This window comes from Saimiri boliviensis, chromosome 3, assembly GCF_048565385.1.
Source record: "Saimiri boliviensis isolate mSaiBol1 chromosome 3, mSaiBol1.pri, whole genome shotgun sequence".
Taxonomy (NCBI): Eukaryota; Metazoa; Chordata; class Mammalia; order Primates; family Cebidae; genus Saimiri; species Saimiri boliviensis.
The window spans coordinates 177,857,931-177,870,519 of NC_133451.1; the positions used below are offsets into that span (position 1 = coordinate 177,857,931).

Consider the following 12,589-nt stretch of genomic DNA (forward strand, 5'->3'; position numbering starts at 1 on the left):
AATGAAAAGAAATTAACAAAGTCTCCAAGGAATATGGGGTTATGTGAAAAGACCTAATTTACACTGCATCGGTGTACTGGAAGTTGATGGGGAGAATGAATCCAAGCTGGAAGACACTCTTCAGGATATTATCCAGGAGAATTTCCCCAACCAGAAAGATCTAAATTCAACACCCTATAGTCAAAATTGAAAGAGCTGGAGGAGCAAGATCAAAAAAAACTCAAAAGCTAGCAGAAGACAAGAAATAACTAAGATCAGAGCAGAACTGAAAGAGATAGAAACCCTTCAAAAAATCAACAAGTCTAGGAGCTGGTTGTTTGAAAAGATCAACAAAATAGACCACTAGCCAGATTAATAAAAAAGCAAAGAGAGAAGAATCAAAGAGATGCAATAAAAAAAGATAAAGGAGATCTCACCACCAATTCCATAGAAACAAACTACCATCAGCGATTACTACAAACACCTCTATGCACACAAACCAGTAAATCTGGAAGAAATGGATAAATTCCTGGACACTTGCACCCTTCGAAGCCTAAACCAGGAAGAAGTTGAAACCCTGAATAGACCAATAACAAGGCCTGAAGTTGAGGCAGCAATTAATAGCCTCCCAACCGAAAAAAGTCCAGGTTCAGATGGGTTTACAGCTGAATTCTCCCAGGCGTACAAAGAGGAGCTGGTACCATTCCTTCTGAAACTATTCCAAGCAATACAAATGAGGGAATCCTTACCAACTCATTTTATGAGACCAACATCATCCTGATACCAAAACTAGGCAGAGACTCAACTGAAAAAGAAAACTTCAGGTCAATATCCATGAACATAGATGCAAAAGTCTTCAATAAAATACTGGCAAACCGAATGCAACAGCAAATCAAAAAGGTTATTCATCATGATCAAGTAGGCTTCATCCTGGGGATGCAAGGCTGGTTCAACATATGCAAGTCTGTTCATGTAATCCATCACATAAACAGAAACAAAGACAAAAACCACATGATTATCTCAATAGATGCAGAGAAGGCCTTTGACAAAATTCAACAGGCATTTATGCTAAAAACCCTCAATAAACTAGGTATTGATGGAATGTGTCACAAAATAATAAAAGCTATTTACGACAAACCCATAGCCAATATCATACTGAAGCATGGGGAGAAATGTTAGGTGATGGGGGATGGAAGAAGCAGCAAACCACATTGCCACGTATGTACCTATGCAACAATCCTGCATGAACTGCACGTGTACACCAGAACCTAAAGTACAATAAAATATATATATATATATGAAATAAATAAAGGAAGACTAGAAGGCTAAATCATGGTTGGTGCATGGATGTCATTGTGTTCTTATTTCACTATGGACAATTGTTTTGTATTTTTTATTTATTGGTGACACATATATTATGGTTTTTGTGTGAGATTTTCTTCAAGGGGTACAGTGTGGATTTGACCTTGACTTTACAACAATGATAACGCAGCTGTATTTTCAGCAACATTTTAGGACCATCATTTTATTAAAATTCATCCTTCTTTTCTTTTTAAAGGGTATACCTCAGTTACCATGTGCCAAAGCATTATATAACTACGAAGGCAAGGAGCCTGGAGACCTGAAATTCAGCAAAGGTGACATCATCATTTTGCGACGACAAGTGGATGAAAATTGGTATCATGGGGAAGTCAATGGAATCCATGGCTTTTTCCCCACCAACTTTGTGCAGATTATTAAACCATTACCTCAGCCCCCACCTCAGTGCAAAGCACTTTATGACTTTGAAGTGAAAGACAAGGAAGCAGACAAAGATTGCCTTCCGTTCGCAAAGGTAAAGGTCGGACGCCCTTGTCTTCTGGTTCCCAGCTCTACCTCTGTACCCAGATACATGGGAATATAGCTTGTGTTGCCTTTTGCAAAACAATACAATAGTTTTGTGTGAACTATTTCACTGTGCTTCTAAAAATGCCTAGAAGCAGTCTTTAAGTCACAAGGAAGGTAATTTTGCGCACAGATTTCTTATATGAAAGATTATTTTGGTTGATGCTCTATGTGGTGTCATTTTCATATTTAGAGTCTGAATTTATTTCTAAGCCACTTTAAAGAGTGTTATCACCACTCCGGGATTTTAAAGTACTGAATTATGAATAACAAAATGAAATGTCATTACTTTCTTATTTTATATGTAGATTTCTTTGCCTAAAAGCATACAAGAATATATCTACCAAATTGATAAAATGGTTTGGAGTTTTCAGAAGAATATTGTGATTTTTGTGAAGAAAGGCAGTAGGAGGTGCCTTTGAGTAAGCGTTTGGTTTATTTTCAGAAAATGAGAAGCATCTGAGAATCAATCTAAAACAGAAAGTCGGGAGACTAGGGTAGGTAGCATTTGAGGTTGCAATTTGTAGATCTTAACAAAGTTAGCAGCCAGCTCCCTTGCATAGAGTTCATAGCTTTACAACAGTTGGAAAGGATACCAGGTGGACTGGTAGCTACCATGTAATTCATGAACTAAAGATATGTCATAGCATTTTTATTCATGTACTCTTTAAAACATGAGTCTCTTTATTGAAAAGGAAAATTAAATGATAAGCTTAATGGTACAGCTTAATGATCAGGTAGATTAATGATTTGCTGTTTCTTCAGGATGATGTTCTGACTGTGATCCGAAGAGTGGATGAAAACTGGGCTGAAGGAATGCTGGCAGACAAGATAGGAATATTTCCAATTTCATATGTTGAGGTAAATTAATCTGTGGAAACTTGTACTGTGTTAATATTCAGCTTACTAAATAAATCTTAATTATGTAATTTGAGTACTGAGAAGTCCTTAAAACAAAAAGCACCAGGAATGCCCTGTTACAGATCACTGGACAGATCAGGAAGAATGCTTACATCCTATCCTACAATTATTGAAGACAGGGAGATACTTGAAACTCTTTACTTTTTCTCCCTGCTAAAAGCATTCCTATGTCTTGTTAAATGTCACTGTGTGCTTGCTGTCAGTCACCTACACTATTTCCTGTTTATTCCATTTGCTGGGTTTTGTGGGAGTCGAAAGTTGATAAAGTTCTTAAGTAAGATGGAGTTAAGCGTACTTGTGTATTTTTTACTTAGTTTTTTTGTTACTTGCTGCTTCAGCAGAACCAAAATAGTGATTCACAAAGTAGGGCTTCAATAAACATTTGTTAAACAAGTCAGTGAATCTGTCTCCATCCCATCCCAGCAACTGCTTATCCCTCTCTCCCTTTTTAAAACAGCTTTGCTTGGAAAGCTTGTGGCCAAGCCTGACGCAGTAAAGTCTTTATTTAGAGAGTATGTGCAAAGTCACATCGTTGTATTATTATTATTATTTAATATATATATTTTATTGCATTTTAGGTTCTGGGGTACATGTAAAGAACATGCAGGATTGTTGCATAGGTACATACATGACTTTATTTTAAAGAATAGTACCAGCTGAACGTGAACAAAAGAGTTACAATTTATAGTAGGCTTTCATTACATCATGTATCATAAACTAAGTGTCCTTTGGGAATAAGAATTTCTTACTGAAAATAAAACTCAAGTCATTTTCAAAGAATGAAGTGTGGCCCAGACAACCAGTCAAGGTCAGTTGAAGCCGCTGGAAGGCTCCTGGTAAGAAGTGAGGTCTTAGTAAATATCTGTGTGATGGATACATAGGGGTTAACCAAGAGAAATGGAAATGGTGTATTTTATGGCAGGAGGAACATCCAGACAGGGAGACCAGCATGTGCAAAAGCCAAAAAGTAAGAGAGATCACAAGATTGTTTGGGGAATTGAAAGTAACCCGGTTGTTTAAAATATCAAAGCACATCTCTTAACCATGTGAAAATGAAAAACCACTGTCACTTATTTTGCCATCTTTTTATCTGAGGCATTTGTTTTGGCATGATTTTGAAAACTAAAATGACAAATTGTATCATTGTAGCCAGCACTCAATTTCCTCCATAGACAGTGAGATTGCCAACGTTTTCATAAAAAATCAGTTTGACTACTGTATATCCATGGGAAAGTAATTCAGACCATGTATGAGTCTTGAATTTTATCCATACCCTTCAGATGTTCCTGTTTATTGGAATATTTTTTCCTCCTTTGAAAGCAAACAACAGAAAAATAAAAATAAAATAACCCTTAATTCACAGGCAGTCCTTCCTGTACATTACATGCATATTCTGTGGGTCATGGAAAAGTGCAAGCACTTCCAAGTCTTTGAACAGTTAACACTGAAGAGCATGGGTAAGCACAGGATTAGTAATGAAAGCCTGTCTTTACTTGTTGGGTATTATCAATATTACATGCTGATACTTGGTTTGTGATGCATGAAAAGGGATTACTATATTTTTGTTATTGGGCAGGTATGGAATTGTGCAGATAGGCGTAAAAGATCCACCTATGTCAAGTCCAGAGTCACTTCAAGTCGCTTGACTCATTAGGATTATTTACTCTGACTTAAGTTGGAAAGATAAACTTCTGCCCCAGTGGAAAGTACTTTCATTCTTTGCTGCTTTTCTTTCCAATGAGCATTTTCCTCACTTGAACCAGAATCTTGCCGTTTGAGATGTGGTAAACAAATTGTCTATCTTTAAGAGCCTATGAACATTTCTTTGATGTCAAGCCATCAAGAATTGAACTTCCTGGTAGAGAGAGCAAAGTATCTAGGGATTAGTGGCACCTGGTTTAGCCCTTAGGGCAATAAAGTGGAGGCAGATTTCAGTGCTAACCTACCGAAATTCAAGTATTTCAGTAAAATAGATTGTCTTACAGGGCATTCTTAGCTATGGTAAAGCAAACTATAGAATAAAAAACTGGCTTTTTCTTGAGTAATGATCTCTCTCTAGCTCTGTAAACCTGTTCATATTTGCTCCACTTCAGGGGCCAAACAATCCCAGTGTAAAAACAGGCTGCATCACAAAAATTCACTGGCAAATAGTTCCCTTATATCTTATAAATAGACATTTAAGTCTCCATCGGTGTTAGGAGTTTTGCTTTTTTTGGACAGTGATGCCAAAAACTGCTATCCCTCAGAATTTTGAGAAGATTGAACGAGATGATGTATCTCCAAGGGTCTGACACTACGATGTCTTATGCATGGTGGTTTGGAGCTCAGATTAGACCATCACCCAGAGTATACCAGAGCCTGGTAATAATCAAATAAAAGAACTTAATTACCATATGTAGTGACAGAAGCTGGAACTCCCCTTGACTTCTGCTGGCTGACTTAGGTAATGGAAATGCCCAAGGAACCTGCCCATGGCAGAAAGTCTGCACAGGATGGGCTTTGGGGTAGGATTGTGGACCTGGAGTGGAATCTGTGGGTCACAGGTTCAAATGTGGAGCTGTGGAATTAGGAGGGCAGGTAAACTGAAAGGAGCTGAGCACTGGAGGGAGAACGAGAGGCCTGAGGGGGCGAGAAACGCCGCCGGGATCGTCTACCCTCCCTTTCTGTCCTCAACTCTCCTTCTCTTCCCCAGCGTTCTGTGACTATGGACTGTGATCTCTACATGCACTGGACTAAGGTGGTAAATAGTCATGGTGGTAATAGCGACCTGCAAACAAATCTTGTTTTCATAATGCAGAACACTTTGCTTATTAAAGTAGAACACAGAATTCTTCAAGGCTTGAATGGAGGAGAGTCTGGTTGGGAGATGGAGGAGGAGAAAGAATGGCTATATAAATGGCCCTGAATTCCGTGCCTTGGAGTCCTTGTTGAGCTCTTAAGATAAGGGTAAGGGTTCTCTTGCTTTGAGCACATTCACCCTTCCCCTCTGGAGATTTCTTTCAGACCTCTCTTTGGTCAAGTCTTAGAGGTTATGGGTTCTATTCAATTTAGACAGGTCCTTTCTTCACTCTTGTAAGCTGGAAAATAGTAAAGGTTAAAAGCAGTCCTCGAAGACACCATGCCAGGATATGTATAAAAGAGTGTATTTTTTTAAGGACTGAATACAGTTTAAAAAAATTAATTTGTTATCTGCTTCTTTCTTTGTTCAGAAACACTAGTTTTCTATAAAATAGGAGGAAAGATTTTAACCCCATTAATTTGGAGCTGACTCATTCATTCAAATTTGGATGACATGATTCTTAGCAAGCAAAAAATTTGAATGAAATAAGTGCTGAATATGGAATTTTGGATGCTTTCCAAACATAATTGTGTATTGTAGGCTTAGAGTGAACTATAAATTTTTATTAAGTTTCTCATTTTATTTTGATTCCTGGTCATTTGTTTGAAATATCACTCACTCAGTTTTTCAACACCAAAAAAGTTATTTAGCAACTTGCTCCTCTGCTACAGATGATAAAAGGTAATCTACAGAAGGCCTGAAGTTGGAATGGCTTCATAGACAGCTGTTCTTACTGGGTAGTTACTGCCAGAAAGAAGGGCTGCATTTTTCATTTCTTTAGATCTCATGTCAGCTGTCACCTCTTCTGACAGACTTTCCTTCACCTCATCTAAAAGAGTCACTGCTCTTCATTTGCTTTACCTCAAACACATAGTGGTACCATAGTGGGAGAAAGTTTGGACTCTGGATGGCCAGGATTCAAGTCTTGGCTCTACCACTAATTATCCGAGTGACTTGGGGCCTGGCTGTTCATTTGTAAAATAATAAGTTCCAGTGATACTTAAGAATAGTACCTGGCACCAGTAGGAGCAGTGTCAGTGATGGCTGTGATCATTATCACCATTGTTATTCTTAGCCCTAGAAATTATTAGCACTTTTTTCTCTGTATTTCCAGTTATTTGTTGATGTGGCTACTAGCTGTCCCCTCACCCTCCATTGCCTCATTTGAATTCAAAGTCCTAAGGGCCAGTTCCCCAGGATCCTTGCACAGCCCGTAGTAGGCTTTCAGTAAATATTGGTTAAAGGAATGAGCAACCTATGAATTTTTATAATGAAAGGTTCTAAACCCAAAACAAACCTAGATTTTGCTGACTTTTACATTTTTCAGCTAATACTCCCATCATTAATTGCCTATGCGTATATTTTATCATTGGTTTATCTTGGCTACATCAGGACATTACATTCTTCAGAGCCAGCTGCTGTATGTGACCTTAGTGCAAGCTTTTATCCTGTTTTTTTTAAAAACTAGGCTATCTGGTTGTACCTAGTTTAGAATTTTCCCAAATTAAAATAATGGTAGTGATACTCTATGTATTAGATCTTGTAATCTCTACTGATTATTTATTTCTTAAATACAGTTGTCCCTCAGTATCCACAGGGGTTTGTTTCGGGATTCCTCATGGTTGCTAAATCTGTGGCTGCTCAATCCCTGACGTAAAATGGTGTACTACGGTCGGTTCTCCATTCCTCGGACGTGGGGCCCGAAGATGCATGCGGAGGGCTAGCTGTGTAGAGAAGACCGCCCCCTAAGGGTAGGGTAGGTCAAAGGATATAAAAATTTTAGTTATGTAGGAGGAGTAAGTTCAAGAGGTCCATAGGGGGACTATAGTTAATAATAGTATATTATTGTATTCTCGAAAAGTGCTGAGAGTGGTTTTTAAGTGTTCTTACCACAAAAAGGGTACCTATGTGAGGTAATGCATATGTGAATTGCTCAATTTAGCCATTCCACAATGTATATATATTTTAAAACATCATCAAACAAAAATATACAATTTTTATTTGTCAATTAAATAAATTAAATATTAAGAAAAAAATACTCCCTGATTCTGGCCAGGCATGGTGGCTCACGCCTATAATCCCAGCACCTTGGGAGGCCAAGGCAGGGGCAGATCATGAGGTCAGGAGATCCAGACCATCTTGGCCAACATCGTGAAAACCTGTCTCTACTCAAAATACAAAAAAATTAGCTGGGCGTGGTGGCGCATGCCTCTAGTCCCAGTTACTCAGGAGGCTGAGGCAGGAGAATTGCTTGAACCTGGGAGGCAGAGACTGCAGTGAGCTGCGATCGCACCACTTACTATAGCTGGGTAACAGTGCCAGATTCCATTTCAAAAAACAAAAACAAAAACAGAAAAAACTCTCTGATTCTTTCTAAGATGAATTTTCTCTAGTTTGCAATGACTCCTTTGGCTTACTTTGAGCTAAGGTAAGATAGCCTTATTGTCAAGGATCCTTATTTTTAATGTAAGTTTATTGACATAAGTTACATACAATAAACTACACATATTTAAAGGGTATGATTTGGAGTGATTAGTTGTATTCAACTTCTAGAATCAACCCATGGACAAATCATGGGAGACATTCCTCTGGCTACGGAATAGAATGTGTTGTCAGCTTTAACAATGGAAAATCAAACGTGTAGGGCCCAGGGAGCACAAGTGGCCTTAAAGGTGGGGGTGCTAGCTTCCTCTTCTAGGGAGTGAGAAAACTGGAAGATAATGTCTGTGTTCCAAAGAATAAGAAATGGAAGTTTAGACACATAGTTTGAAGTTGCCAAGGTGACCCTTGAAGGAGCTAAGAATAGCAATGCTAACTTTATTTTTTAACTAAAAGCCTTTCCTCTTGAGAATAATGATAGCAGAAGGATGCAATAATAGCTTTCGATCTAATAATCAAAGAGTTGATTGAACTACATAAAAAGATAGTGTCATTTATACTTTGGGATATATTTTTTTCCTTTAGATGTATTCTTTTCCTTTAAAATTAAAAAGCTAAATCATTGTTTATAAAAGAAATGTAGGGAGATTGTGGAGAAGTTGGGAAGAGGGAATTACTGTGTTGTTTAGCATCCAGATTTCCCCTTCAAACCTGAAGTAAATACATTTTTGTAAGTGAAATTTAAGGACATTGCTGAAAAGTAAGTAAGGGAGAATGACTCTGTGGCTTAGCATCCTACTTTCATCCTTAATTCTGACTGACTGAATACATTGGATCTGCCTTTTTCTTTTAAGCATTGTAGGCTCTGTCCCATGGTGTAGGTTTTTATATCTTCTGAATGCTCTCTGCTTGATATGAGTAATTACTGCTTTTCTTTCTGCCACAATGATAGAAGGAAAAATGAACACTGGCTCCTGAAGTTCTAAAGGCAAAGGCAAGTCTCCGAGCTCCAGGAACAGCTGCTTAATAAATATAGCTAGAGACTCAATTTAAAAAGGAGTTGTTTAGATTAGGTAAAGAACTTTATTTAGGATAGGTTATGCTTTATTATTCAGAGGCCTCTTTCTAATTTACGAGTTTCTTTTTGTTTTCCATCAGGAAAACATTGAGAGAGCTGAGATCGTAAAGATCAGTTAATGTTTATGGAGTTCTCACTGCATGAATGGACAGCTTCCAGTACTCCAGGTAGTTTCATAGAATGTAAAAATGCAGATTTCCTGCATTACCTTAATCAGAGCCCTAGGCTAATCACTAAGGTCCACAATGACACCCTAAAGAATTGCCAAATTCTGGGCTGGCTTGGTGGCTCACGCCTGTAATCCCAGCACTTAGGGAGGCCGAGCCGGATGGATCACGAGGTCAAGAGATCGAGACTATCCTGGTCAACGTGGTGAAACTCCGTCTCTACTAAAAATACAAAAAATCAGCTGGGCATGGTGGCGCGTGCCTGTAATCCCAGCTACTCAGGAGGCTGAGGCAGGAGAATTGCCCGAACCCAGGAGGCGGAGGTTGCGGTGAGCCAAGATCGCGCCATTGCATTCCAGCCTGGGTAACAAAAGCGGAACTCCATCTCAAAAAAAAAAAAAAAAGAATTGCCAAATTCTTTAACTCGGGCGGCCATATTTTCCTACATGTACCCAGGGCCCTAGCTAAGTTAACTGATCACTCCAGGAAAACATACCTTGTAATTGCTGTCTTTACAGCTTATCAAGGATATTTCTTTGTCTGTGTAGAAAGCTCACCTTCAAGGTCCAAATAAATACTACCATTTCTCACTGAGCCTTTCTTTTCTGATTTTTATATGCAGCCAAACAAATTCTGTGAAACGGAACCAAAAAAGCTCCTCTCCTGGCTCTGAACTTGCACAGCACCCCGTTTGTACCATTCTTACTTGGCTGGCACATGCTAAGAGTGTAGTTAGGTTGCTGATGATTTATTATTTTCCTCTGTTTCTTGAGAGCCATATCTTATATAAAGAATATTTTAATGATTTTATTTCTACAATATAATTATATTCCAGAAAGTCTGGAAAGGAAATGAATAATCCTGTCTCTTCGCGTATAATTTTGGTAAATATCCTTCCATTCTTTTTCCTTATGCTTTAATGATATTACACATGATTTTGCCTCTCTCCATATAATTGTAGTACTACTGAACATCAGTTTTTACGACTATCTAATAAACGCTGTAGTAGCTAACTCATAATTTAATTATTTTTACCATTTTGTAGAGAAATGCCTTGTTCAGGGGACACAGAGCCAGGAATTGAGAAGGGAAATTGCGGTCTCCACCCAGCAGTTCATTGCTTCCCTAGACTTCTGCCCTGCCCTAATCACATTCAATAACTAGCATTCCTAATGGTGGGTTAGAATCATTGTTATTATCCAGTTTTGCTTAAAAAGTGTATAGGCAGGAGAATTGCCCGAACCCAGGAGGCGGAGGTTGCGGTGAGCCAAGATCGCGCCATTGCATTCCAGTCTGGGTAACAAAAGCGGAACTCCATCTCAAAAAAAAAAAAAAAAAAAAAACATTTTAATGTTTCATGATTAATTATGAAATATTTCATGTTCTAATACCTAAAAGGCTAATTTTCAGAAATGAGGCACTACTCAACAATTTTAAATATCTGAGGTTGCCTTTTTTACAAGAAAAATAGAAAACTAATCAAAATCATAATATTTTAATGTCTTTTCAACTTTTAATTTTTTTATTATTTAAATATTTTATTATTGTTATAGATGCTCTAAATTTCTCTAGTAACTAAAGCTTTAATAAGCAAAATAGGTTTGTTTTAATTCATCAAGTGTTATGTCTTATATTGTGTAAAACAGACTGAATGAAGATTCTGTACTGGTCCAGCATGTGCGTGGATGTGTGGCATAGAAATGACTTGAACAGAAGCATCCTTATTACATCAATGGGAACACGCTTCTCTAGAGTGAAATGGAATGTTTTAGGAGGGGTTTTTTTTTTCCTAAGTGTTATAAAACAACATAGCTTTTTATGACAAAGTTTAGTGGTAATGTGCCTGTTAGGCTTTACATATTTATGGGGCAAAAATTTCTTTATATGTTGAGAAGAAGGAAGATCTCAAACAAACGTGCAAGGTCATGATGGTCAGTATCCTTGGTACAGTATTCTGTTTCTGTGCCAGATTCCTTCTTGGTGATCATCACCCTCCTCCCTGCCCCCCATACACATCCACACATGCTTTAAGTATCCAGGGCAGGGAAAATACATGTTCACTGATTTATTAACTGATTGCACATCACTGTGGAATTTCTGTCAGTGTGTCATTTCACATTGACAAATTTTTACTTAGAATTAATGACAATTCCATGTTCATAACCTCCTGAGATACATGTATATTTCTTTTATAGTATCCCTACATCTGGTAATCAGGTTTTGGAAAATAAAACTTGTCATTGGAATGATGCTTTTGACTAACAGACATTTCTGATTTATGGTGTGCCTTCGGTGAACAAATGCGGAATAGAACAAAACATATGTATAAAACTTCATGTATTGTCGGATCCAGTAAACACGGTAAAGTGAACTGAGACCAATTTAAAAATTATCCATTGGTCTCTGTCCCTAGCCCCATGATTAGACTGTACATCTGTTGCTCCAGAGCAATAGGTATTTGTAGCTTTTTAGCCTTAGTTTTCAGGGTTGAATTTTAAATTTGTATGCACATTCCCTGTTGGCAGTTGGGAAGTGTTTCTCTTCATTTGTGATTGCTGTCTTCTCCACCCAGGCCTTTAATCCTCCAGGAACTTGGTCACATCTTCCATGTCTTTATGGTTTCATGTGTCAGTTATTCCTTTTCCCCTGGCTATCCTTTAATATAGGAAAATGATCAGCTTTTTACTCTCCCCAAAAACCTATTGCTTGACTGCATTCCCCTCAAATTATGATTTTACCTCTTCTTCTGCTAAAATTCTCAGGAGAGTCACTTATCCCTGCTTGCCGTCTCTGCTTTCTATTCATTCATTCATTCATTTATTTATTTATTTATTTGTTTATTTATTTATTTATTTATTTTACTTTAGGTGCTTACTATATCTGGCATTTCTCCCCATGGTAACCCTCCCCACCCTCCCCTCCCTCTCCAGCCCCGCTGTCTCTGCCCTACCCCTCCCAACTGCCCCCAGTACGTGATGCTCCCCTCCCTGAGTCCACGTGTTCTCATTGTTCAACACCCACCTATGAGTGAGAACATGTGGTGTTTGCCTTTCTGTTCTTGTGTCAGTTTGCTGAGAATGATGGTTTCCAGATTAGCCTTTGTCCCTTCTGGTCTCTGAAACTTTTCTCCTGTTTGCTACTAACTGCCTTTTCTTAGCTGTTGTTTTTGTCATTTTGTCCTCTCACTAGCATCTACCGCTATTCTGTTTCAAAAATACATTTTTTATTGCAGATTCAGGAGGCACATGTACAGGTTTGTTGCAGTGGTACATACTTATTGGTGAAGTTGGGCTTTTAATGTACCCATCACTCACGTGGTGAACATCGTACCCAATAAGTAAA

At 38.1% G+C, this 12,589-nt stretch overlaps 1 protein-coding gene across 3 annotated transcripts in view; it reads left to right on the top strand.

Annotated features, from left to right (window-relative positions):
• SH3RF1 (SH3 domain containing ring finger 1) overlaps nt 1-12,589 on the top strand; it is a 180,637-nt gene that overhangs the window by 114,202 nt on the left and 53,846 nt on the right. For all 3 annotated transcript variants that reach the window (XM_039479144.2, XM_039479143.2, XM_003938719.4), the window contains exons 3-4: nt 1,538-1,813; nt 2,629-2,724. In XM_039479144.2, the coding sequence (XP_039335078.1) occupies nt 1,538-1,813; nt 2,629-2,724 (372 nt within the window). The remainder of the gene's footprint in view (nt 1-1,537; nt 1,814-2,628; nt 2,725-12,589) is intronic.